The sequence below is a fragment of the Python bivittatus genome, unplaced genomic scaffold (assembly GCF_059951505.1).
Source record: "Python bivittatus isolate LINGU-HERP-01145 unplaced genomic scaffold, Pbiv_v1 ctg000080_np1212, whole genome shotgun sequence".
Taxonomy (NCBI): domain Eukaryota; kingdom Metazoa; phylum Chordata; class Lepidosauria; order Squamata; family Pythonidae; genus Python; species Python bivittatus.
The window spans coordinates 824,703-851,583 of record NW_028277035.1 but is presented as its reverse complement, the minus strand read 5'-3'; the positions used below and the strand labels follow the sequence as shown (position 1 = coordinate 851,583).

The following is a 26,881-nucleotide window of genomic DNA, read 5'->3' as shown; positions in this document are numbered from 1 at the left end:
TAAAAAGAAATGATCCGCTAAAGAGTAAGGAAATCTCCGCATTTGATATGATGCTCCAGAATATCTTACAGAAATACTGTAGTCAAGTTACACTTTTGCCTATTTTCAGTTAAGCACAGTACAAGAAGCAAGGCTGCTGGAAACCTCACTGAGGCGTGCAGGCCAGTTGAAGACAGTGGCCTTGTTTAACTTTGGGATGTCAAACTGGGTAGAGAAGACCCAATTGCTGGCTGAGCAAATGTTCAGAACCTTCACTGAAATATAAATATAGCAAATAACACATTTGCTATATTTGTGTAATGACAGCCTCTCCTTTGTTGAGACAGTAAACACACCCATTCGAAATATAACTCTATATTTCAATGGCTTGCAAAGTCAGGAAAGATTTAGTACAAATTATGACCCCACAAAAATGCTATTACTTACACAAACAGAAAAAAATACTTTTCTGTCCTCTGAAGAGCTCCTTCAGAAATTACTGATGCTCCAGAGATTTGAGACAGGCTTTCATACCAAACCTCTCTCTCTCTTCTTAAATTCCCTTCAATTTTTATTTTAGCTCTCTTAACAGGAAGTGTTTGGCAGGAATTCATGCTACCCAATTTACCTGCTCATCAACTTATATTTTTATTGCTTTCTAGTTGTCAATGTATATCAGAGAAATCCTGACATTCTACTGAGAAATTTAACCAGCTACCAAATAAACCCAGAGATGCTCATCACAGATGCTGTCTCTTTTAACATATTTTACTGAATGTGGCCCCTCCCCTTCTATTTCTTTCAAGCACCAGCAGCCTAGCAATTGAATACAACTCTCAGCCTTCACTTGCCCTCAGCGTGCAAACTCAGCTCTCTGACCTTCTTCTGGCAGCGGCTATTGGACTAATAAAAGGTTTTGCAGGGTCCTAACCTCTAGCATGATTTATCAAACAGCTTAGCCCTCTTGGAGGTTTTGTCTCTTAAATTTTTATTTTGTCCTGGTCAGGGGTTGTGGCCAGACAACTTGCCAAGCAGTGACAAGTCAAATCGTGAGTTTAACAGGGCACCAATGTTCATCCGCCAATATGAGAGAAACAGACTTAGCACCAGAAGTAGCAGCACTCACAAAGAAGACCACAACGCATCCTTCTTCATCCCCCATCTCAACACGCTGCCGATGTTTAAGCTGCATTTTAGCCATCCCTTTCCATCTCATCCCATCAAGAACATTCATCTCCCTTGCTATTATAGTAGAAAACAACAACAACAAAGCCCATGAACTCTCCAAACGTGTGCTAGTCAGGGCAATTTTTCATGAAGCAGAGCGATGGGCCACAACTCAAGACTTCCATAAGTTGTGAGCGTGCCTTGCCTACGGAGCCAGCTGTCTGCTGTGCCTTGGTAGGATCCACGCCCCTCCTTCCAATTAGCCTTGCTGATAATTTCATGGCACCGCTCCAAGAGATCTAATCTCACACAGTACAAGTGTAGCAATGATGCAGAAATGTAGTAGTGCTATTACCTACCCTCACAGGAGCCCATCTCACAGCACCGCATGGTCCGCTGAGACAGGCAAGATGGATGCCTCCAAAGGAAGAAGATTCTTATGCCCCAAAAGATTTACTTACACCCCCATTTCAAATTCAGCACTACACATGCTTTGCAACGAGATGTTTGGCAAACACGGAGCTAGGCAACAGCATGTCGGTCTGAGGGAAACAGGAAAGAGGAGCCTGCAGAACTTCCAAAAGCTGAATGCAAAAGTCCTCCATTCACTGCCTCCAGTTCCCCCATCAGCAGAGCCCCAATCAGTCACAATTCTAGCAGGGAAAAAAAATGCTTCAAGCTTCTTAAGCAAACAAAAGCCAAGGCTATCCCAGTAAAGTAAATAGGACTCTGACACATGTAAATATCCCAGCGAGTGAGCAGGACCTCAAGAGGAGATTAGACTTTCAAGCCAGAGGAATGTGGTGTGCTCCTCAGATGATACACGCAGCTATTCATCCTCTCTTCACAATTCAGCTCAAGTGTGCAGAATTAACTAGCTGTACCCTAGTTTTAAGACTGGCCTCAAGGATGACAGATTCCAAAAAGGGTCAAAGAAAGGGCCTGCAATGACACTATTTCAGTTTATGGACCAATGACAATTCAGCAGGGATTGTCAGAAGGGATTTCCAAGGTACAGAAAGCCCAGAAGACAGAAAGGCAAACTCTGGGACACAACAACCAGCAATTGGGTACTTCTTTCTCCAATACAGTGGCTTCCAGAAGTACAGAGTAACAATGCATCTCATGGAATTGATAGATAATTTAACCTAACATATCTGAGGACAACAGGCTGAGAAAAACTGGGGTATATTACAAGCATCTCCTATCATTAATCAAAGATTCAGAGCTCTCTCCATCACCCACAATAATCCAATCCCCACCTCCACCCCACCCAGGTTCTGCACTTCCTCACTGTGTGAGCAAATACAGTAGACTATTTCTGGATGCTTCCTCCAGAACTGGAATATCTGGGCAAGGAACAGAACAGAGGTCCCAAAGGGAAGACTAGCAGAAGCCTTCTGAAATGCAAGAAGTGAAACTGAACTGGCGTACCAGCCATGCTGATTCAGCAAAGGTGCAAAGCCAAGTCACTCACAGGACACTGTTGACTAGTTCAAGCTCAGAGTCACAAACCAAGCTGGGAAAACTGCTTAGGGATGCTGTCCCTGAGAACTTTCACAAAATGACAAAATAATGGACCTCACCTCAGAGCCTGAGAGGAGATATAATCTCTTTCCAATGAGTACTGAAGACTTTGTGCAATGGGCTTTTGGCCAGGGTAGGGCAGGGCAGCCTTGTTCAACCAGCTGCCCTCCATATTTCAGGTCCCACAATTCTCAACCAGCATGGCTTTTAATCTGATACATCTGAACAGCAACTGGGTGGAGAAATCTGGTTGTGAATAATATCTAGATTTACAACTGATGACTTCAGGGCTGCAAGCACTGCCCACCCCTACCCCCAAGGATCCTGAAAATAGCTGCCAGATTGTATTTTAAATACGATATAAGGGGGAAACTATTAAATGCATGAGATATCACCATATTAACATTAATTAATTAACTGTATTTTCATTATATTAAATTTTAATTTTAAACTTTATTTGCTGTGGCTTCCCTCACATTCATCTTAGTTCAGTCTATTTTCAGGAGTGTGACTTTAGCATGTTGCCACAAGGCCCAAGCAAAGTCCTCAGCTTGAAAAAAAGGTAACGTAGCCCTGGTCTAGCTCAAGGACATGGATACCTAGCTAAGAATCCAGTCAAATGGGGTTCAGAGTGTAGAAAGTCCTCAGCAAGCATTACCCAAAGGAGTTAGTTCAACATGTAAGCAGCTGCTCTATGTAGCTCTGCCCTGAGGTCATGGTATCGCTGCTTCACTTATAGTGCTAGTTTCTGCGGTGGGGGTGGGGGGAAGATGGATCTCACCAGACAGCCGTCCTCATGGAGGCTCCCACCTGAGCAGAAATCCCAAGAGCATACCAGACTGTCTCTGCACGCACCAATTAGTTTCTGCAGGCCCAGTTATATGTGGGACAGCCTCCTTCCTCCATGCTACATGTACAGAAGCCTGGACAAAGGGCAATAGAACGCATGCAACAATGAGGGTAGGGCCCGCATCAAGCCTCCCTCTTTCCTCCTGGGCTTTGACTGGATTCTGATGGAAGAGATTTTATTCAATTCCACAAGGAGAACAACGCTCTGGTTTGCACCAGCATTGTAACATCTGCAGAACTTGGAGCCACATTCCTTCACCCTTCTTGAAAGGCAAGCCATCTATCTACCTTCCTAAGATTTCTGCTGTGAGAGCAGGGAAGTGGAATGGGGAAAAGTTCATCTTCAGCAATTGCCTTGGGAATGATTTAACAGTGAAACCATTAACAGGGTTCCTGAGAGAACATTGTGCAAATTCAGCTGTTCCTTGTCTATAGCTGCTGTTACTTTCCAACCCCCTGCCACCCATTCTTGACCCTTTGGCACCACCCCCATCCGTGCAGGAGGGACCTTTGTCCTGAGTTGCAATAAAAGGTGTAGCAAAGGACAAGGACATCATTACCCCCATCTGTTGATAAGGATTTCTATCTTAAGCTACCTCTAATTAGCATTATCTCCCTTAATAGTCCTTAGAGGAAGCTGGGCTTCTAGTTGGAGAGAAAGAGGATTTCCATTGGGGGGGAGCAGCAGAAGTAACATCCTAAAGTTTATTTAGCAGCAAGATTGTTGGCAATGTTTTCTGTTCTCCTAACATCTTGAGTTCAGTCTACCTGCAGATTTTGCTGGAATTTGGCAGTCCGTAGATTATCCTGATTAATGGTTACATGCTTTCAGTGTTGGTTGCCACCAAGTTACAGAATACTGTACTTCACATGCTCAAATCCTATATGAGACATTTGAATATCACAGGTGTTCAGTGGAGCTATGCAACTTAATACCGCTCAGTGCCCCACCATCACCAAAGCCAGCAATTAAAAGAAATGGGATTTTGATGACACAGTTGCCAAGGAAGGGCAACAAAGTTTTCTGATCCTGTAATTGTACTGCTCTCTTATATTTTTCATTTCTGACCAAACTATATTCATTTGTACGAATACAGAAATTCTATGAGAATTGAATTAAAACTGTTTTAATTCAATTAAAATTACTAATGGAATTAGCAATACATAGTACATACATACATACTACATATAGTAAAATATACCTAACAATTTAAGTGTAATGTGTGCCTAACAATTTAAGTGTAGCATAGTTCTTCCTTTGAAGCAAATTAACAGTTTGTTTTGTTATTTATACAAATTAAACTTGTGCCTAGGCATCTTTAATGTAAGCTCTGTCTATATTGCAGAGCCTGAAACTAACTTTTTTAAAAAGTTCTAATATTCCATGAACCTTTTCAGTTCTGTTGCCAAAGCACTGTACAGCTACTTAGCAAATGCTACTCAACAAGTTCCAAACAGAAAAAAAAAGTCAGCTAAAAGAAATTGAATCTTTTCAAAGAAAGTATACAGTCCTGCCCAGCTCTGCTTAGAAATCCATCCTATAGAACAGTGTTTCTCAACCTTGGCAACTTGCATGGACTTCAACTCCCAGAATTCCCTAGCCAGCATGAAGCATGAAGTCCAGGCATCTTAAAGTTGCCAAGGTTGAGAAACATTGCCATAGAGATGTGCTTGGGCAAAGACTTATAGGATTGAAACCTAGGAAACATATTCTATGGAAGGGAATCGCTCACAGTGGTTAAGACGCTGGACGAGAAGCAGGGAGACACAGGTTCTAGTCCCCGCGCAGCCACGGAAGCTCATGGAATAATTTTGCACCACTCAGCCCAGCCTACCTCACAGAATTATATGACTGTGAGGAATAATGGGAGGAGGGAGCTCTATGTTGCCTTGATCTCCTGAAGGAAGGGCAGGATAAACCTGATAAATACCTTTTTAAAAAACAAGAGTTGGCTGATGCAAGCAGACAAGGGGTGCAACACTACATAACTGAAGAGACGCTTATATCCTCCTTTGTCAAGAAACAATTTTTATTCTAGTTTGAATCTGAGGCCCTCCCTTCTTGCTCTTTCTTCCATTTTTATCTTGTCTTTCCCTCTAAAAAGTTCTGAATTGTCAACCAAGCCCAACTTTGAGATGAGTTGAATGAAGACACCTCCCATTAGCCCAGCCTGTTCAATGACCCTGTTCAAGCAATTTATTTCTTACATTTCAACATGCAAGGAGCAGAAAGCAGCCCCTCCATGCTTTAAGTTGCACTGTGATGTCAGAAAACAGCCAGTGGACTGTGGAAGTGGTGCAATTATCTGCAGCAAAGCACTTTCGCATGTGCTCCCCACCTGGGTTGGAATCCTGCCCTAGAGAGGTCCAGCTCACGTGTTCATCAAAACTCCCCCTTGCATGTAATTCTGTTGTACTGGTTGGGACTGGCTCTTCAGTGACATCACTAACATGACTTTTGGCCATTTCCAAATCACTCATAGTGTCTCTTAGTGTTACTCAGCCATCATGGAGGAGATATAAAGCCTGTCCTTATTACTTTCAGAAAGTTGGATGAATCTAAAAGCTATAAGTGATTAGTGGAAAATAGCTTTTGAGAAAGGAGTTGTTCATCACTCCTCATGTGATGAATTCTTCATGGGACTGAAGAGAGCTAATGCTATTCTGAAAAGAATGGGATGACGGAGGGTCCTTGAAAAATACCAGCTGACACAAGATCGCTCCCCAAACTTCATGGTTGAAAGGGGATTTGAAGCTGGGTCCTCCTACCCCTATTCTAGCATCCTACCCAGCTGTGAAGAACCAGTGGCCACACCACAGATATCGTAACATAATTCCCAGCAGCCCCTCCCCGCATAGTCAAAGGTGAGGGAAAGTGGTTGCTGTTGCTGCATTATATATGGCAGACCTTCACTTCTATCTTTTAGTCTGATTTCTTCAGTGGCTCCTCTCTCTGCTGGCAGCATGTCTTGCCCTGCTAACAGGTGAAGACGTCTACCATGAACTGTGGCTGCCACTCCTAAAGAAGAGGTTAGGATGGACAAAGGGAAGGAGCCATAAATCTTCTAGTCTAAAGTTCAACAAGGAGAAGATTAACCGACCTAGAGACAGTCACAAGCAGGGGAAAGGAGGAAGTGATGGCTCAGCAGCTCTGACAGCAAAATCTGTCCCCTCTTTCCTCTCCCTGCCCTAAAGAAACCCCCTTATGCCTAGGCAGCATATTCTAGTTGGGTTGGCCACTATTGATACGCTTTATAAAGAGTGGATTCACACACTGCACCAAGCTATAGCTTGTTTTTATCATAGTTTATTAAATAAACACCAATTAGCTGCATTCCTAAAACACAATAGGCCATAAACTGTGATTTACAAACACAAGAGCTGGGTTTACACAATCGGCTAATCCAAAAGTAATTCAGTCAAAGTTCAGTGTACAATACAAACCTATCCATAAACTTAAATGTCACACAACACAGCATCTAACAACACTTCAAAGTATTTGCCATACCTCAGAGAACCAGGATCAGTTCATGCTTCTATGCTTGAAGCATTAGTAAGAAAGAAAAAAAGGAAAAGAAAGAAACAATGATTTGGGTTCTTTGCACTGATACAAAGAGGTACATATCAATATCCAATAAACACTCTGACAACACATATAACACATACAACACTCAAACAACACATATATTCTATAGGAGCTAGCAAGAATTAAGTGGATTACAGACCCTTATGCTAGATAAAGCTTCAAATCACCAAAACATATTTTCTTCAACTCTACCTTGGGAGCACACTTGGGATTTAAGCCTTCAATTTTTTACTTTTTATTGTACTGCTACCTCTCCCCCCCCCCCTTTTGCTCTATGCTTTATGTCCTTTTTTTTTTTTGGCCATAGGAACTGTTCTGCACACAATAATTGCTTAATGTGTGAATGAGTTATGAAGAGCTTTCTATTTTGTGACACTGTTATGGCCCACTAGATAAGAGCAGGAACTCAAGCAGAGATATTTATGGGCAGTTTCCTCCAAGAGTGTGGAATTCTATTGCATCTCTGCCTCAGAAGAAATATATAATATTTGCAGCCATTACAATGAAGCTTTTGGGAACAGTAGCATAAATTCCCCTCCCTCATGAAGAATGTTTGACATCACATTTTGAAGTGAAACCATACTTATTGCTACTTAAAGATGAGAAATAATTCCTTTATCTAACTGCATCATTGTTTATTATACAATTGCACTAACTATTCTCTCACAAAATAATTAAGACCACAGACTTTGGGAATCATCAAACTAAATATAACAATTCTTTATCCTGCAGTCCAGTTAATTTTGGGAATTCTGTTAAAATAAACACACAGTAAGCTAACAAATGTATGTGCATGTGAATAAACCACTGTTCTGATTTTCTTTCCAACTTACAGTACTCAAAGGAATGGGGGCAAACTTGGAGAGTGGCTCTTTGGAAAACATGAAATCCAGTTACTGCATTGTAAAATTTCAGTTCAACAGAGGGAAAAAGCCAGTCAAATAACTAAACAGATACAATGATAGACTCAAATGACTAGAATAAATTCTCTAGAGAAAAAACCAAAATGCTCACAGACAGGGACAGGGCACGCTGGGTTCAAAGCTTCATTCAGCCCTGAAGTCTGCTGTCTACACTACAGGATGCTGTGTCATCAGACATGTTGCTTATTTGGTTCTGTGTTAGTGTGATGTGTGATCCGAGTCATTGTGGTCTGTAAGCCATGCTTTATGATGTAACACAACATCTGAACCCAGCCACTATTTCTCAGCTTAACCTACCTGATAAGAAAGTTATAAGGATAAGAGGGAGGAGAAAGAGAATGACAAGACATCCGCCTCTTTGAGGAATTAGGAACATTAAGATCAGAAATGGAAGTTCAGTTTGCAGAGTTAGTAGCTTTGCAGGTCTGGTTCATGACTGATAATGCACTGGCTTGGAAATACATCTGACTACACCCAATTTAAGTGCATAGGATCAAGCTGATTTATATTTTAACTGACCTTTTAATGTAAGCCTAATGTAATTTAATTTAAAGTAAAATCTGTGCAAGGATGACACGCAAATTTGTGAAGCATGCCATAATTTTTTGAGAGACAGTTTGGTCTAGTGGTGAAAGCACCAGGCTAGAAACCTGGAGACTGTTCTCTAGTCCCACTTAGGCACAAAGCCAGCTGGGTGACCTTGCACCAGTCACTTTCTCTCAGCCCTAGGAAGTAGGCAATGGCAAACCACTTCTGAAAAACCTTGCCAAGAACACTGCAGGGATTTATCCAGGCAGTCTCCAAGAATTGGACACGACTGAATAGAATAATTTAAAAAAAAACGCTTTCCGTATTGGTTGGGGAAGACCAAATAGATTCCTAGGAAGTTAGAATGACAGCTCCAGAAGACACACATGCCTCTCTTTCTCACACAATCTTCTTTCCCTGAGCCAATTTTTCTTTCTCATTTTATATTTGTATGGCATCTTATTTCACAGTCTGGGACTCAATTATACAAAGCAGGTAATCATCATATTCCATTTAGTACATCTTTCCCCAGCCTGGCTGGTGCCCACCTGTCCTATCTAGTGTTTGAAAACTGGTATTCAGCTATCTAAGGAGATCAAGAGAAAGACAGAGTGCTTATTGTTTCTCATTAATTAGTGCCAGTGTTTGAACAGATTATTTGTTTTAGATATTTGCAGTGGTTACTATCTGGAGATCTCAAAGGCAAGTCTTACAGGACACCAAGGACAACAGATTAGCACCTCAAAGGTAAAGGACAATGGCCTGACCTGCAGAATCAGGAAGCGAACCCAGTTTTAGGTAAACAGTTTACCAGTTTGTCACAGAGACATTTAGCAGAAATGTATTAACAAGATGAAGGTATTAAAGGGCATGGCTTGAAAGTAGATTCCTTCCTTTTGTTCCAGGAAAGGTTCATGGAGATATTTCAAACCAATTCTTATTCTTGTAAACCAAATAGCCTCCAAAATGCCAATGCTAGGGCATTACTACTGCAAAGATCCGTTTCCTACATGCTAGGCAGGGCCTAAAACTGTTTCTCTGGCTTCACAGTTCAATTAGTCTTTCAATAATGGGATCCAGGGCCTTAGCTGATGCTACACTACCACTAAGGGTATCACAGCACAAGATCCCTGATGTACCTAGAAAGCTGGCTGTGTGGGGCTTTCAGCTGAGTAAACAATTTTAGCCAGACTGGAGTTATTTTAAATCAAATTAATTTAGGAAGAACACTAAACATTTATTCTTCTACCATCATTCAAGCATTATGACAAAGAATTGTTAAGTGTGAGAATTATTACAAATTTGTTATCAGAAGAAAAACATGTCCCTCACTCCATATATTAATTAAAATTCCATCGTAAAAGAGTAAGCTTTAAATCCCAAGATTTAACTAATGGTTTATTCAAAAAAGCACCACTTAAAGAAATCTGAATGACCACAGACGTTCAGACCCAAAAGTTATTATTAATTGGGTCAACCTGTTCAAGACAACAGGGAAAGAGGTCTCCCCATGTACTAGACTGGCAGGAAGTTGAATTCGAGTTTAGCTCTGTTCTCCACTGCTCCCAAAGGGGGAAAGGCCACATGGCACATACAGCTTTGCTTGCTGCTCCCACCCCACAGAACCTGCTTTATTCAGTCTAAAAGTAGGGCCAGACCACTTAGAGCATGAGCCAGTGAAGGATCAGGGCTCATATGCTGTGCACACAGATGATGCCAGGTTCAATCAACTTCAGGAATAATAATAATAATAATAACAACAACAACAACAGCAGCAGCAGCAGCAGCAGCAGCAGCAGCAGCAGCAGCAGCAGCAGCAGCAGCAGCAGGCACATAACAGCCCAGACTTAACAAATGTCGATAAGAAAGACAAAAAAGTCTGGATAGTGGACATTGCAATACCTGGAGACAGCCAAATAGAAGAGAAAGAACTGGAGAAAATCACAAAATACCAAGACCTACAAATAGAACGACTGTGGCAAAAGAAAGCAAAAGAGAGTACCAACAGTAGCATACAAACTGATTGCCATCTACAACCCAACTGACCAATTACAACAATAATTGAAAAGAGTAATTTTTGTAGATGTGGCGATAATCAAGGCAGCAGAATCGAGGAAGAAAAATAGGAAAAAAATATAAAATATAGAGATCAAATGATCATACATCATGGGAAAGATCTGCAAAGTCCTCCCTATAGTTATCAATGCATTTGACAGAATAACAAACAGATGAAACAGATGTTTAGAAGTAAAAATTTTGGTTGTATCAGCTGCAGATTTGCAAAAAAACTGCAGATTTGCAAATAAACAAAACAAAACACTGGCTACATGTTATATCTCATGATATGATTTGGCTAATTCCTAGAATATCAGTCAAAGATGTGATTCTTTTTGTTTCTTTGTACTATATTATTCCTTGATGAATAAAAACAAATAGCAATGTAATTTATTGTTCCAACTCATAGATTATAACAGAATGTACAGGTAAGAAAAGAAAAGTTATGCCTGAAACCCTGCAGGGCTGCTGTCAGTCAACATTGAAAATTCTGTGGTAGACAGACCAGCCTCTTTTTATATTGTACCGACTCGCCAAATGTATTCATTTAAATTTTATTTTTGTCAGCCCTTCAAGGTAGACCAGACCAAGAAACCAAAGTTATGGATGCTAATACTACTGTTATTATTAAGTTACAGTGACATAATCTTTCAAGTCTGAATATGCCCCCCCCCCAAATCTTCATGAAAATTAGGGAGGATCAAGTCTGAGACACTTTCTCAAATTACATTTCTGCCCTGGACTCAGATTTCTTTTGTCTGACTGTTGCCTTGGTTGCAGCTCTTCCTCCTGTTCCTCAAGCTAATTCCTTCTGCCCATTACAACTATGAACAGGAAGAAAAGGAGTCCTCCCCATTTTCCCCTATGTCCTTCTCCAAGATACTTCAGTTAGAAGAATCCACACAATATTTAGATAAATGGTCATTTGCAGTCACATACTTAAAACTCCTAAGCAGATAAATATTAATATTCTTCTGTTAGTCAGAAATTAGATATACTCATTAGAAGTATTTAGTGGTCTCCTTACTTGACCATGATTGTATTCTCATGACACACAGAGCCATTCCAGCACATTGACAGAACTGCACATGTCACCATCTTGTCTCTATTACAGTGTTTCTCAACCTTGGCAGCTTTAAGATGAGTGGACTTCAACTCCCAGTGACATGGTGGATTTGCGAAAAAGCAAAAAGATACTGGATACAAATACATATGGTGATACTGAGAGTTTTAAAAATTAACATTCAGATGAACCCGTAACTTTTCTGTTTAGGGCTTATGGACACTCAACTAGAAAAGGCTCATGGATGATTGGTTTTTTACATGGCAACTGCAGCGAGGCTATTATGTGCCCAAAGATGGAGGACTACAGAAAGACCAATAATGGAGGAACGGATGGCGAAGGTGGCTGAGTTTGCAGAAATGGCTAAATTGACTTCATTAAGGAGGGAACTACAAATACTTTTATAAAAGACTGGAAACCCTTTATAGACTTTTTTCTGAAAATGGATAAAAATGGACTGCTGATTTCGGGATTTATTGATTAAAAAGGTTTGTTTATGGGAAGAACTATGAGATGTAATATGGGAGGGTGGAGATGGTAATTGCCATGTTTGTAATGGCTGCAAAGAAGATCGGAAGTCGCTTCTTTAGATATCTTTCTTTTTCTTGCTTTTTAGTTATCCACTTTTTCTTTTACCTTTTTATAATCTTTCTTTTTCTCTTTCTTCTATGTTTCTGTCGTTTTTTAAATCTTTGTAAAATCTTCTTTCAATAAAATTTATTCATTTAAAAAAGTCAATTCTGGTTTATATAATCAGAAATGGCAAAGGAACTGCTTCAAGTTCAGACAATATGCTTACTCTTATGTAAGCCATAAACCATGTCTAACAGGCTGCAAAAATAGGAAAGATGGCAAGGCACACAATTCTGTTTACTTACTAGTAAGTCTTAGGTGTGCTAGATCAGTGTTTCTCAACCTCAGCAACTTTAAGATAGGTGGACTGGCTGGCTGTGGAATTCTGGAAGTTGAAGTCCACCCATCTTAAAGTTGCTGAGGTTGAGAAACACTGTGCTAGATGAAAATGAACTTGGGGACTCCCATCATCTCATAACGATTGAGGCACTTTGAACAAACCTAGTAGTGGACAGCATACACCAATTACCAGTGATGCTCAGTTTCACACACATTTCTGAATAGACAATGGCCTGGTTCATATATCATGCTAAACCTAATGTGGTTTCTTTGATCTGAGTTCAGCATGTCGTATGAACCCAGGCTTTGTGGTTTGGAAATCATGGTTTATACAACCATTCCCAACTTGGATACTCTGCATGTGTAGATCTGAATTCCCAGAATTCCCCAGCTAGCAAAACCATTGCTGAGAATTCTGGGAATTGAAGTCCACCTATTTATGTATTTATGTATTCAATTTGCATAACCACCCATCCTACCTTTGTGACTCTGGGCAGCTCACATAATTACAGGGAAAGCCATTGGTGACACAGCTCAGTGTATGTACTCAATGTATTTTTATTTAAACTATGTATTTATTAAGTATACTCAGCTAGAGTTCAGAGTGGTTCACAATAACACAACAGTTGAAAATATTTTCACACTACACAAACAAGCCACAAGCTCACATATTTTGCTTCCCTTACCAACTTCCAATATCTTAAGAGTCCAGGACATTGGAACAGTGCAAATTAATGCTTGCTGCTCAATCAGATGAGAGGTATAAGCTGGGGGTCCATGAGAGGAAGAGGAATAAGCAGAAAAAACTGCACTCCTTGACACTTAGTGACAAGCAACTAACTTTACCAGCAGCAGAAAAATTATCATGAAGTCATTTACATCAATTTAGCTATCTCTCTGATATCCTAGGAAAAGCTTGAGTGATACACTACTGCCATTATTCTTTAGTCAGTCTCTGAAAGACCTTAGTAAACTATTTTGCTGCCTCTCATGGGTCAGCCTTCAATTACTACATGGTAAATGGGCAATTTACTTGGGGGGAAGATATAATCTTAAAGCACCAGTGGGATGTAATCATAACAAAGCTGCATATGCAGAGATTTAATTTACATACAACTGGCCTAGTGCGATCCAGGTTAAGAATACAGCACAGCACTTGTCATTGGAGCTTCTCTTGGGAGACAGACTTTCCCACAAATGTAGGATTTTGAATTTTGTGTGAAGCTCTATTTTGGGAAGTGAATCCTGAAAGCCCAAAAAATATCCAACAGAAAGCAAAAGTTATCAGCAGAACCCTGGAATGTAAAGAACTACCTGTTTACAGGCAAACGTGAGTTATCAGCTTTACTTTGTCCCATAACATCACTGAATGAGCAAAAAGAGTAGGAACTTTTTGCCCACTCGATCCATCTTCTCTTTTGAATGGGAATGAAAATGGGAAGCTGACAGTCCCCAGCATGCTTTCTGGGTCCCACAGAGGCTTTCTTCGAAAATAAAAATGAATAGCTACAGCACACTGCTTTGTTGAAAACAAGCTGGCATGCTCAGAAGAAAGAGAAAGAGAAGAGAATATACATAGCTCAGGGTTGAACTGTGGAGTCCGTGGGGTTCTCTGAGCTTGGTTGCTTTCTTGCAAACATTTTGTTACCCGGCTAGGTAACATTTTCAGTGCTAGCACTGAAGATGTTACCTAGCCGGGTAACAAAACGTTTGCAAGAAACCAAGTTCAGACAACCCCAAGGACTCCAAAGAGAAAGAGAAAGTGGGACAGTAAATTAGGAGCATTTTAGGGGGCTTAGGAATGTAGCAGGGAACAAACGTACCACATTTGCCTTCTCTCAAATCAGTGTTTTTTGGCTAGCTAACCGCCCCCCCCCACGCCCAGCAGCCATTTTGTGTGAATGCCCATAATAGTTTCAAAAGTCCAGATGCCTAGCAGCTGCAAACAATCAAGGACCCCCTGCTTGTTGGGAATGGGGAGAATTCCCCCAGTGAGAAGTAGGCCTTAACAAATGCAGATTTAGCTACCTGTTTACAATGGTTTACATGTAGCCTCCATCCACTATTAGTCATCCTATCAAGCCAAGAGTGGTAGGAATAAAATAAACAAATGTACACTCTTTCTTTGTCACAAGATAGCATGGGCAGTAGCATGTTTGTTAAGGATATTTCTTTAAGATTTTTTGGTTTTAATAGATAGATGATAGTGGAGTCTGGAAGATTCAGTGCTCCAATTAAACAACCTATGCTTTGGCTATTCTTACTATTCAGAGTAGTGAAAGTACTGAATTCTGCATCCGTATCTTCCCCCAATTCTTCATCACTTTCCATGCTGCTACAGCTCTCACCTCACTGTGTACTCTCACCAACTCTTGTGTCTATTTGAATCAGGAAAAATTTCATTTGAATGTCAGATGATTTGGAAAAGCCAGTTTGATTTGATCTGGACATTCAGATCAAGATGTCATATCAGGTCAGTTTCATTTGAATTTCCAAAGTGATAGGGGGAGAGGGAAGATGTTTCTCAAATGCACTAAAGTGTCCACATCATCTAAACTGAATTGGAGGCATCTAATTAAACTTTTTTGAATTATCCCAAAATGTCAATTTAGAAATGATCTTCACATTGAACATACATAAAGTTATGGGCTTGCAAGTGGAACTGCTGCTATTAATAGAACTAGAAAATCTATTCCTGGAGAAAATCTATCTACGTGGTTGCTAACACTTGATCCTGGTTTGATGGGACATAATCAATCAATCAATCAATCAATCAGAAAAGCTATGCTGCAGCCGAGCATGTAGAATGGGTAGGAATGTAGCTGAGGATTTATATTAGACTGAAATCAAGAATGAAGGAGCAAGAACGCTCACAGGCCAACTTGACCAATGTTGAGGCCCAATGATGGATCCAAACCTGCACTTTGAGAACTGTTGCCCTAGATGACTGGGATCCCCCTCAGTTAATGTCAAACCTGCTCCCTTCCCCAACCTTTAGGACAGGGGTACAGGCAAGCTAATGCTTCATAGCTAATGAAGGGATTGTGGCAGTTATAGTCCCAAATATCTAAAAGGTATCAGGCTGCCCACCCTGTATTAAACATCCCAGCAAGGCTGACTGAAGTCCAAATTGTGCTCTCTGTGCAGCTGTACGTTTCAATAATCCTCCCCCTCCCCCGCTTGCCTTCATCTATGACTACCTCTCCCCAAGTATGAATCGAGTCAAAGTCAGGTATTCCCCTACCCCATAGCAGACATTTATGACTTAGACTAATCTAATCCTGCCTTGTATTACAGCACTTATCGCAATCACTTGACTTGATCATGGGCAGCCTTGGAGAAGTCTGTACTTCACTCTCTTCTACATTCCTTATAAATATATGCATGGCTTTTCTTAATTTTTTTTTTAGGAAACTCTCTATTTTACAGAGGGTTGTTGCTGGTCTATATTGCTGTAAGTCAAGTTTGATCAATGCTTAATAGTAAACACATTCTCAGTGTCCACCAGAGCTCTACACAGCCTGCCTTCTTGTCAGGCTACCCACTTCCAGAACTCTGAATACCCTAATCCTGATTTCAGACATCTAGGATCATGTGAATATTTCCCTCCATTGCAACAAGCTTTTCGGGAATATCCATATTCATGAACCTACGTTCAAGCAGAATCAGCAAGAGAAAGCAGTACAAGAGCAAAGTCCTGGAATATAAAGGGAGTTACTACTGACGTGACAACAGCCTAACTGCTGATTTTATCAGCAACCCTCCTTTGATTGCTTCAGTTTTTAAAACTCAGTTTAATGGCTTCAGTGCATTTCTGCATTTATTTTGTGAGCTATATCAAAAAAATAAAAGAGCATTTAGACTTCCTATTTATCACTATGTATATGAAATTCTGTTTCTACCAATGTCCCTGGGAGGTCTCATCTAAGTTTCTGATCAAAGTTTCATCTAGCCTTCCAGATCCAAAAGTACAGCAATTCCCATGCCATCCAGGGCACATCTGCTTGTCTAATAGGACTTCTACTGAGAAGACCTTGAAAAGTTCATACAACAAAAGATTGAGGCCCAGTGTCTCTCTCTCAGAAGTTCACTGGTAACAGGGGAAGCCACAAAATGCACTGGTACAAATCTATAAATAGATGTATATCCACTCGAGAACCTTGGGGGAGCAACATTTTAGATTTTCAAGACAGAGAAATGCTTTTCAATCAAAATCATTTTGATAGAATTCTAAAGTAAAGGAATTGTTTTATCATCAGCTTATTTCTTATATATTTGGAAACTGTAGGGCCATCCCTGTTATTTATGTTAATCCATGTTAGGCATCAGTTAAATTTTTTTTTTTTGAGGCTTTAATAGTTGAATGAGCATGTTGGTCTCTAAAGTATGATCTCCTAAAGATCTATGGTATGGTCCACCCTTAGGAGAGACTAAGTTAGTGGATATACCTAATAGGGCCTTTTTGGTTACAGCACCCATTTGTGGAACCTTCTCCCTAAAGTCAACTTAGCTTCAAGTTTCAGCAGGCTGACCAAACCATCTTATTCCTCAAGATCATATAGAAGGGTCATGACAGGCAACACATGACTACAGATGTTGGAATTAAATCTACCTCTCAGGTCAGTGGAACATTTAATTTCTCCATAAAGCAATCTAAAAGGCATAAAAGTAGCAGAGAAGATCTGAGCTTGCTAAATTATCTCAGTAAATGAAAGTGAAAGGAAAACTTGGATAGTTTTATGTTTTAAAAATCGGGAAGAAAATAAGATCCAGTCATAGGAAACAACAAGGATTCCAGCCTCTGGTTCAGATAGTTGGTTTTTTTCTTCCCCTTTGCTTTTTAAAGTTTTCTATGCTCTGCAGGGCTCAAGATGGGGCCAGCTTCACTGAGACAATTAAAAATTCACCAGATGTTTAATGCCAGGTTTTGATAGCTCAATCAGCAGTAAGTACTTGACTTGATTTATTCTGTTATATTTATATCCCTTCCAGAGTATAGGATGTATACAAGAAGGTGCTAATTATTTTTTTAAGCTTTTAAAAAAGCTTAATGAATTCCTCCTTTGATTTAGTAAAGAAGCAAGGGAGGAGAGGAAAGAAATTAGCATACATGAGATTAAGGTGGCAGTTCCATTTATCACACAAAAATGCCTTTACTTTTGGGGGAATGTGATGAAATAATGAATAAGGTGACCTGACCCCAGTTGTACAGTAAACCACAAGATGGTGATTTAAGCGGAAGGCAATACCCCTGTTCTTCTCGTACATAGTATGCACTGGGAAAGAAAGCCTTTCATAACACCACCACCCCATACTTGGAACATTACTCCCAGGAGTAGCTTTAACACATCTAGAAGGAAGCAGATTGGAGATGGCTGCCCGAAGAGGATTTCAGATTTGATGTACTATTAACCTTTTAAAAAGTTTTATAGGGGGGAGGTGGAGTTCTTACAAAGGGTATATCCAGTGCCAGGCACCGCTTAATCTCTTAATTCAGGTACAGGGGAAAACAGATGCGATCAAGTAGGGACGCCCAAATTCTTAGAACGTTCTTTCCGCTTCGCTGATCTAACACTAGGAGACACTGACAACGCCCCCACCCCGAGCCTTAAAGGAACACCCTGAACTGGGTCTGGGCCGCCGGATCACAGGAATGCCCGATTCCCTTCCCACGGGGTGTCTCAGAAGTCCGGGAATGCAGTAGATACCAGGGATTGGCAGGAGTCACACGGCAGGACCTCTCTTAATTTTTTACCCGAAGTATGCTCTCAGCTTCTCTGCAAACCGAGACAAGAGCAGCGCTACGCAGTCGGGTGGCTGCCAGCAGGGCTGACGTTCGTCTCCCACCCGGCGGAAGCCACCCAGCTTTCAAAAAAAGATGACCCAGACCTGGGTGGCGACGGGAAGAACCGGCACAACAGAACTGTTGCCTTCACTTGGGTTTCTCTCCCTCCGCGTCCTTCTCCCTCTCTAGTCAACATGGTTACTTGCTTTCTAAAGCGGAATGCGATTAGTCGATAACGACAAGAGAAATAACCTACAGCAAGGGGATTTACGGGCAGGGGCAAGAATATAGAAGGGACTGACGCTTGCTTTTGCTATTTATCAACAACCAGCGAAAACTTTTCGTTATCTCCTACTTTTAGGTGCATCTACCTGCCATGTCAGATCTGCTTGGAAACATACAATAAAGTTTGTTAACAAGGTTTCTGGTTCTTTCCGCAAGCAATCCTCGCCTCACACACATAACTGTGGATTAGCGTCGTCGTCCTTTACTCCACCTCCAGCAGAGATTCTGTGCTTTTATGAGCACCGTGATTGGCAGAAATTCAGCGGTGTGTACAGTAGTTCCGCCGGCCACGGCAGCGCTACGTTCAGAAATTGAACAGGTGAAGCCTCTTGCCGACTCTGACGGGAAGTACTCGCCCGCTGAATTTCTGCTTTCCGCGTTTTTAGAACAACCCATGACCTCTCGGCCTCCCGCATTCGTAGCCTCCCGCGCCCCCCCTTCCCTCCCTCCCAGGCGAGGGAGACCTAGATTGTTACCCGCTGGGCAGCGTGATTGTTTCCCTCTCCATCCGCTTTCATTTCGTTCTCCTGCTCCTGCAGGGCAGCCTCCTGGCCGCCGCCTTTCGCCTCCGATTCCTCAGGCAGCCCGTGAATGAATTCTTCGCGGCACTCGAGGCCCAGCTGCTGCAGACGTTCGTCGGTCTCCGAGTCTACTACCAGCAAGCGCACCGAGCCCGGCGAGCCTCGGATGCGGTTCACGACTTGCTGGTGACTCTCCTTCTCTACGTTCTCCCCGTTCACTTCTATCAAGCGGTCCCCAGCCTTCAGACCGGATTTTTCGGCCGGGGAATCGGGCTCCACCAGCCGGATGAACTGGCCCGTTTTGCCTTTCTCTCCGTGTAGATGGAAGCCGTAGCCGTTCGGCCCCTTTTCTGGGCAGCACAGCCTAGGCAAGAGCCGCTGTTCGCTCCCTCCCCCGTTGTCCATGTTTCTCCTTCGACTGATCAAACGTCCCAGGAACCTCAACGGGAATCAAAGAGTTCCGAGTTACTTGAAGGATGCAAAGTCTCTGGCGAGCAACTTCAAGGGACTGGCCTGAAGCACTCCGGCTGTCCCGCTTCGGAGCAGTAGCAGGTGTCTCCAAGGGCGGGTCCGGAACGATTTGAGAGCAACAGGATCCCGATTACGAATATATCAAGAAGCTTCCGCTCCGCCAATCACAACTTTAGTCGGTGTCTGAGCGTTCCAGAATGTCATTGACATTTTATCAGAGGGGCGGGCACGATCTACGAATGGTATCGTTGGACCAATGAGATTCGGGAGAAAGGAGTTGCAACGCACTAAGCACGCCCCTCAAAGGCAAAGACAAATCGGGAACGGGAACGGAAATATGCAAATAAAAAGCCCCGCCCCTTACTGCTCATTGTATTTCTTTATTGGTTGTCCAGGTGGTACAAAAAAGTTTCACTTTCTTCCAGGAAGCGGGTCGTTACGTAGTGTGACGATGCTATCCTACAAGGTAAATATAAATTTTCTTTAACGAAAAATAGTTCTTTTTGTGAGAAAACATAATTCACGATCGTCTTCAATGACAATTAAACCTAAGTAAACTAATTAAATAAAATACACTTAAACTTAATTAAGGGTGGAAGTGTCTCTTTCCAAATTAAGCTTTGGGCTGCCTCACAATATATACCAACTTATCTGGGAAACAGAAAAGAATAAGGAACGGTATCATGGAAACAACTTTGGGCCAGCCCACATCGGACCTCCACGGGTGAAACGTCTGTTGCAAACTACCTATACAAGCCCACCATGGGGAATCAAGCTTGTCTCATCCTCAGTAGATACAAATGAGTATCTGCATGCCACAAACATCTTCCAACACCTCTAATTATATTCCCGTATATCCAGGAGATAGAGACTTATGAGGCAAAATGGCTCATATTCAGCCCAAAACTAATAAGACAATTTTTAGCTATTGTTTCTACTACTGTAGATGGAAAGACAGTCTGAGTCCTTGTGGATCACAAATGTAACATATCTCTATAGGATACCTCAGAAGCCTTGTCTGAGAAACTCTTGTTTCCTTCCTTCCTTCCTTCCTTCCTTCCTTCCTTCCTTCCTTCCTTCCTTCCTTCCAGTGTACTTTTCATGCATTTCATTGGTGTTCTGTGTATGTTTTGTGTGTGCCTCTGAGTCAGTATTGACTCCTGGCAACTGCCTGGACAAGTCCCTGCAGTTATTCTGGCAAGATTTTCAGAAGTGGTTTGCCACTGCCTCCCTCCTAGGGCTGAGAGAGAGAGTGACTAGCCTAAGGCCACCCAGTTGGCTTTGTGCCTAAGGTGCAACTAGAACTCATGGTCTCCTGGTTTCTAGCCTGATGCCTTCACCACTACACCAAACTGGCTTTCCTCCATATTTTAGTATATAATAAATACAGGTAGTCCTTGGCTTACATCCATTCATTCAGTGACTGTTCAAAGTTACGGCAGTGCTGAAAAAATGGACATGACCAGTCCTCCAAGTTCTGGCCATTGTAGCACCCACACAGTCATGTGATCACAATCCAGCTGCTTGGGTGCCTAGCTCGTGATTACAATGTTGCAGGGAGCCATGGTCACATGATTGCCATTTGCAACCTTCTCTGCCAGCTTCCCACAAGCAAAGTCAGTGGGGAAGCTGGAAGGGAAAGTCACAAGTCACCCTGGTAAGTGTTGGGAGCATCCCCCCATCCCCTCCACACTCCTTACCCTGGACTCCCACCTCTTCCTGCTTAACGACCCATGCACCTTGGGGCTACAATGGCAACTGGAACTGCCAGGATTCTTGCTAAGTGATGCGGTCACGTGATGTGCTTTATGACCACACTGCTTAGCGACAGCAATCCCAGTTCCAATTGCCATTGTAACTCAAGGACTGCCTGTATAGAATATCTGTCAAGGTGTTGGAGTAAGTGGAGAAACTCAGATTTAAGTGCAGTCTCAACCATGGAAGTTCACTGGGGTCCTCTGGACCAGGCAGTCTCTCTCAGCCCAAATTACCTCACAAGGTGTTTGTGAGGAAAAATTGGAGGAGGGAGCCCCATGTATACCACCTGGAGCTCTTGGAGGGAAGGTGGGATGTAATAAATAATGAATATTCTCATCCACACTCTTGAGCAAATCATTATAGGATGCTTATCTGCCTCATGCTTGTCCTGCCCGTCTCAGCCTCTCCTCCCTCTCCCCCAATTGGTAGCACTTGTGTGTCCAAACGTTTTATTTTATGATCCATTCCAATCCTATTGACACATGGCAATAACTCAGGGATCAAGAATGGATTGTCCCATTATGGGGAACCTGGAACTTTGTAGTTCCCTGCAGGTGAACTCTAGCCTGCCTCTCCTGTTAGAAAATTATCTGGTTGCTGCGATGGACATGGAGATGCTCCTCTTTCTGGCATGCTGGGAGAAGGCCGTCTCCTGTCATCTTCCCAGGCTGCAGAATGCACTACCTCAAGGGTTGTGTTTGGTCCCCACTCTTTAGGAAATCTGTAAAGCCACAACTCCTTAGTTAGTTTTAATCTACCTGTTTAACTTTTTATTGTTTTGTTTTACATTTTGTTAGCTGTCTTGACACTCATCAGAGCAGAAAGAGAGGACACAGATCTGACAAACAAGTATGTTCATGGGAATTTCTTAAAGATTTATATTGTGACTTCTTAATCTCAGTCTAAGGATTTCCTGCAACAAGGGTTTTTCTTGTAGTTGAGTCTTACTCTGAGGACAGTTCGGTGCCAGCTAAGTCATCCAATGACCCTCACTGCTTCAAGTCACGGGATATTATATTGGGGCAATATTAGCAGGAGGTGAGCTAGTGATTATCTAGTTTCCCAAGAAACAACAAAAATTACATACAAAGATACAAGCTGGAGATAACAATCTTTTCTGTGGAGCATCCAAAAATAGGAAGCTTATAGCAACAACTTGGGCAGAAACTGCATTAAGAGTTTACTGATTGAATAATTAGATAATTTGCAGTAGATTGTCTCTCTTTTCATTTCTGACCTCTGCCCCCCTTTTTTTTGGTAAATCAGAGCAATAAAAAGAAAAAGGCTGTGCTTTCAATGTAGTCTTGAAACATCTGGACTAGGGACCATGCACCAACGAGGCCTTCCTCTGTACTAGCAGGAATTCGTTTAAAGTAAATTGAAGTAAATAAATCAGTGTGAGTTCTTCCTGTGCTCTCCAGGGGAACATCCTGTCCTCTGGTCCCTTCACAGGCTTGACACTCCCTGTTCCCCCAGAACCAAATAGCACTCTAAAGGAAAGCTGATTTGGTAATGGCTGTGAGCATAGGACTACCGTATCTGGCCTGTGACAATCAGAGTGATCTCTAGATGACTGTAAAGAGTTTGAGGCTTGTTGTCTCTTTGCTTCCATCTAGTGGGCATCTGGAATTTTGCAGCCCAGATATAGCAGCCGTAGATAAGAACCCTCCATCTTTTGGCCTTCGGGTCTTGGATAGGGGAAGAAGATGAAGTAACAAAACTTTACTACAGGGTTTCTCACCCTTGGCACCTTTAAGACGTGTGGACTTCAACTCCCAGAATTCCCCAGCCAGTTCTGGGAGTTGAAGTCCACACGTCTTAAAGGCACCAAGGGTGAGAAACCCTGCCTTACTGACTCGCCTACTTGAGCCTCTTCTATTGGCTCTGTGTGGCGGATTGGTCTATTCCAGTGTTGTCCAAACTTGGCCACTTTAAGATGAGTGGACTTCAACTCCCAGAATTCCCCAGCCAGCATGCTGGCTGGGGAATTCTGGGAATTGAAGTCCACTCATCTTAAAGTGGCCAAGTTTGGACAACACTGGTCTATTCCCTTGGCTGCTTAATTGGTTCTTGGCGAGGCTTAATGGAGCGAAAGCTTATTCCTTGTCCCAGACTTACACCTCACACTGCTTTTCAACTTCTTTGCTCAAACCTATCAAGGGTTTGAAAATCTGCTCTTCTGTTCTGCTCCTGTGAGCTGGTGCTTGGAAATAGCTGAATGGTTTTAGTTTTAGTTTCAGTTGTGAAAATGCCTTGGTTTGTGAGCTTTTTCTTTTACCCAATTCTGTCTGGCAGGTGAGGCTGTGGAAAATGAGGTCAGTGTGCGCCGGGCTCCCTGGTGTTCAGTCATAAATCCATTCCATCTCATTAGTACATCAGTCTGCAAATCTTTCCATCGAAAAGCAGCTAAGTTGATACTAATGCTATTACTTTACCTCTGTATTGTACTGCTCCTCCTCCACCCCAAGTAGTTTACAAGTGAAATTTTTTTTTAAAAGACTTAAATAAAATACTTAAAATTAATAATATCTACCCATCACACTGCTGCCTTTCTGAGTAACTGCCATTATGCAGAAAAAGAGGTGGGAAAAAAATAAACTAAAGAAATTAAAGACATGAGGTAAAAATGGGAAATATGCCTAAAAGTCATGATGGAGTTGGGCAGCCTTATAAGTTTAAGAAATAAATAAATAAAATTAGTTTCCACCAACACTATTCACTAAACCTCTCCTTTTATGTTTGCAAATCATTCTGGCTTCCATTACATCCATATGCTGCTCCAGGTGTTTTGTTTTTTAAAGTTCTTACCTCTTTATTTTGCAGGATTTCATCCACTCTGTGCAATCATTGTTCATCGGTTTTCCTCTTGACCCATTCACTCTTCTTTCACATATTTGTTTTGAGACTCTTTTCTCATTCATTCTCTTAATTGCTTAGGAAGTGGAAGAAGTTCTTCACCACTGCATTGTCTGCTGTAACAGACATGTTGACAGAGGAGCATCTCCATTTTGTTGTGATCTCATGAAAAATCTCTGGATGTAGGATCCATTCTCCCTGTGCCAAAACGGTCTGCTACGGTGGTCAGCAATCCCCTTGTTGTAATCCACTGATATACAGATATTCTCTGTGATTAAAGATATGAAATTCCTTTGCAGGCTATTTGATTTGGATCTTCCCTAATGTTCACCCCAGTCAGTGGCAACTACTCACCTGATCTCAGGGCCTGCTTTCAGGGCCTTTGTACTGCTACCCACTCCAGTTGGTTTATCAGCACTGTTGACTCATAATGGAACTACTTTCCCCCACCTGCACTACTTGAAGGTGGGCTCCCTGCCCCCATTAGGCTAGACTCTCTGATTGTCAGGCCTAGCCCAAAGAACTCCTGGAGACCATGCAGGTTCAATCAGCAAGGTTTATTTGCCACCACCTGTTTACAGAAATCTTCTCAGACTGACTAGCAGTTCCCAGGCACAAGTCTCTACTATCTTCTGGAATGTTTAGGGATGCGCCAGCTTTCTCCGCTTATCTCCAGAGCGTTGCTCTGGAGATGAGAGCACCGTTTTCACCCCCCTTCCTCCATTCCAGTCCATCACAGTGATCATCTGATCTCCAGTTGGCTCTCTTAAATCAAATTCTCTGTGCCAAGTTGGCTGGAACTAGCCTCCAGTGAAAGATGTAGATTACTTACAGTACAGTACAAACATACACACCTGCAGTATCTCATTTTCGGCCTTTCCTCCTCAACCCATGTAACCACAACCTTATTTTCTCTTAGGCTGAAATGGTATGTGGGAATGACCTTGGCAGACAGGGGGAAGAGCCACAGCCAGGGCAACAGTCAGATAAGAGGCAGCTGAGCCCACAGAAGGAATATGTGCGTGGCAAATGTCTCAGAAGGGATCCTCCCTAGTTTTTTGGGCTGTAAAGGAGATGGGAGAAATGTACTTTCAGACTTGCAAGATTCTGTTAATGTAGCCTTACAATAATGAGTCCATCTGGTCATGCTTCTTGCCTGGACTACCTCACAAGGCTGACATAGGCTGAGAAATTTGCATCAACAGGGGGCAAATTTTGTTGCCATTTTCAGTCATCGTGCCTTAATGCTTCACTTGTTTGGCTCCCACACTTGTTGGACCTGCTGTCTTAGCTCTAAAGGGTAGACCCTCAAAGTTGATGCAGATAAGAACTTTTCCTCTTGAAAATATCTGGACTCCATGGAATCTCTTTCCTCCTCTTTGCAATAGTCACTACATTCTTACAAGCTGAGATTTTCCTAATTTTAGGTGCCTTTCCATTTCAGTTTGAATAAAATAACTTCTTAGAAAACCTTGTTCAGACTGCTCAATATCTATGCCACATTTAGCTGTTCTCAAATCCTAATCTGCCTTATCTTTGCAAGCTTATCTTCTTATAAAATGTGTGTGTGTGTGCACTTTTGTGTGTGTGTGTGTGGATGGATGGATGGATAGATAGATAGGTAGATAGGTGGATGGATGGATGGATGGATGGATGGATGGATGGATGGATGGATGAAAGCCAGCTGGGTGACTTTGGGCCAGTCACTCTCTCTCAGCCCACGTCAGCTTCGGGCAACAAGCCGGTCAGTTAATTCCTGTTGCAACCAATGGATCAACATTTGGCTGATCCAAAAAAAGTGGACCCTGCACCTGCGGTCCCCTTCATGGATCACTGCCTTGTCGTGGCGAAGGGGCTTGCGTAACTCAGTGAAGCCATGAGCTATACCGTGCAGGGCCACCCAAGACGGACAGGTCATGACAGAGAGTTCTGACAAAATGTGGTCCACTGGAGAAGGAAATGGCAACCCACTCCAGAATCCTTGCCAAGAAAACCCCATGGACAATGTTAAAAGGCTAAAAGATATGACACCGGAAGATGAGCCCCTCAGGTCGGAAGGTGTCCAATATGCTACTGGGGAAGAGCGGAGGGCAATTCCAAGTAGCTCCAGAAAGAGTGAAGCGGCTGGGCCAAAGCCGAAAGGACATTCAGCTGTGGATGTATCTGGAAGCGAAAAGAAGGTCCGATGCTATAAAGAACAATATTGTATAGGTACCTGGAATGTAAGATCTATGAACCAAGGCAAGCTGGATGTGGTCAAACATGAGATGACAAGATTGAACGTTGACATCTTGGGAATCAGCGAATTGAAATGGACGGGAATGGGTGAATTTAATTCAGGTGACCATTATATCTACTACTGTGGCCAAGAAACCCTTAGAAGAAATGGAGTTGCACTCATAGTCAATAAGAGAGTGGGAAAGGCAGTAATGGGGTACAACCTCAAAAACGACAGAATGATCTCAGTGCGTATCCAAGGCAAACAATTCAACATCACAGTAATCCAAGTCTATGCCCCAACCACTGATGCCGAAGAAGCTGAAGTTGACCGGTTCTATGAAGACCTACAACACCTTCTAGAACTAGCACCAAAAAAAGGTGTCCTTTTCATCATAG

General features: G+C 42.2%; 1 protein-coding gene and 1 long non-coding RNA gene across 2 annotated transcripts in view; one reads left to right on the top strand and one right to left on the bottom strand.

Moving 5' to 3' along the window:
• Window positions 1-19,845, bottom strand: part of NHERF1 (NHERF family PDZ scaffold protein 1) — a 55,499-nt gene extending 35,654 nt beyond the window's left edge. The window contains exon 1 of the mRNA XM_007436140.4: window positions 19,136-19,845. Within this exon, the coding sequence (XP_007436202.1) occupies window positions 19,136-19,585 (450 nt within the window). The 5' untranslated portion in view covers window positions 19,586-19,845. The remainder of the gene's footprint in view (window positions 1-19,135) is intronic.
• A 233-nt stretch (window positions 19,846-20,078) lies between these two features.
• The window catches only part of LOC112542293 (uncharacterized), a 30,553-nt gene continuing 23,750 nt past the window's right edge, over window positions 20,079-26,881 (top strand). Inside the window, exons 1-2 of the long non-coding RNA XR_015794669.1 lie at window positions 20,079-20,117; window positions 22,207-22,258. This is a non-coding gene — a long non-coding RNA (uncharacterized LOC112542293). The remainder of the gene's footprint in view (window positions 20,118-22,206; window positions 22,259-26,881) is intronic.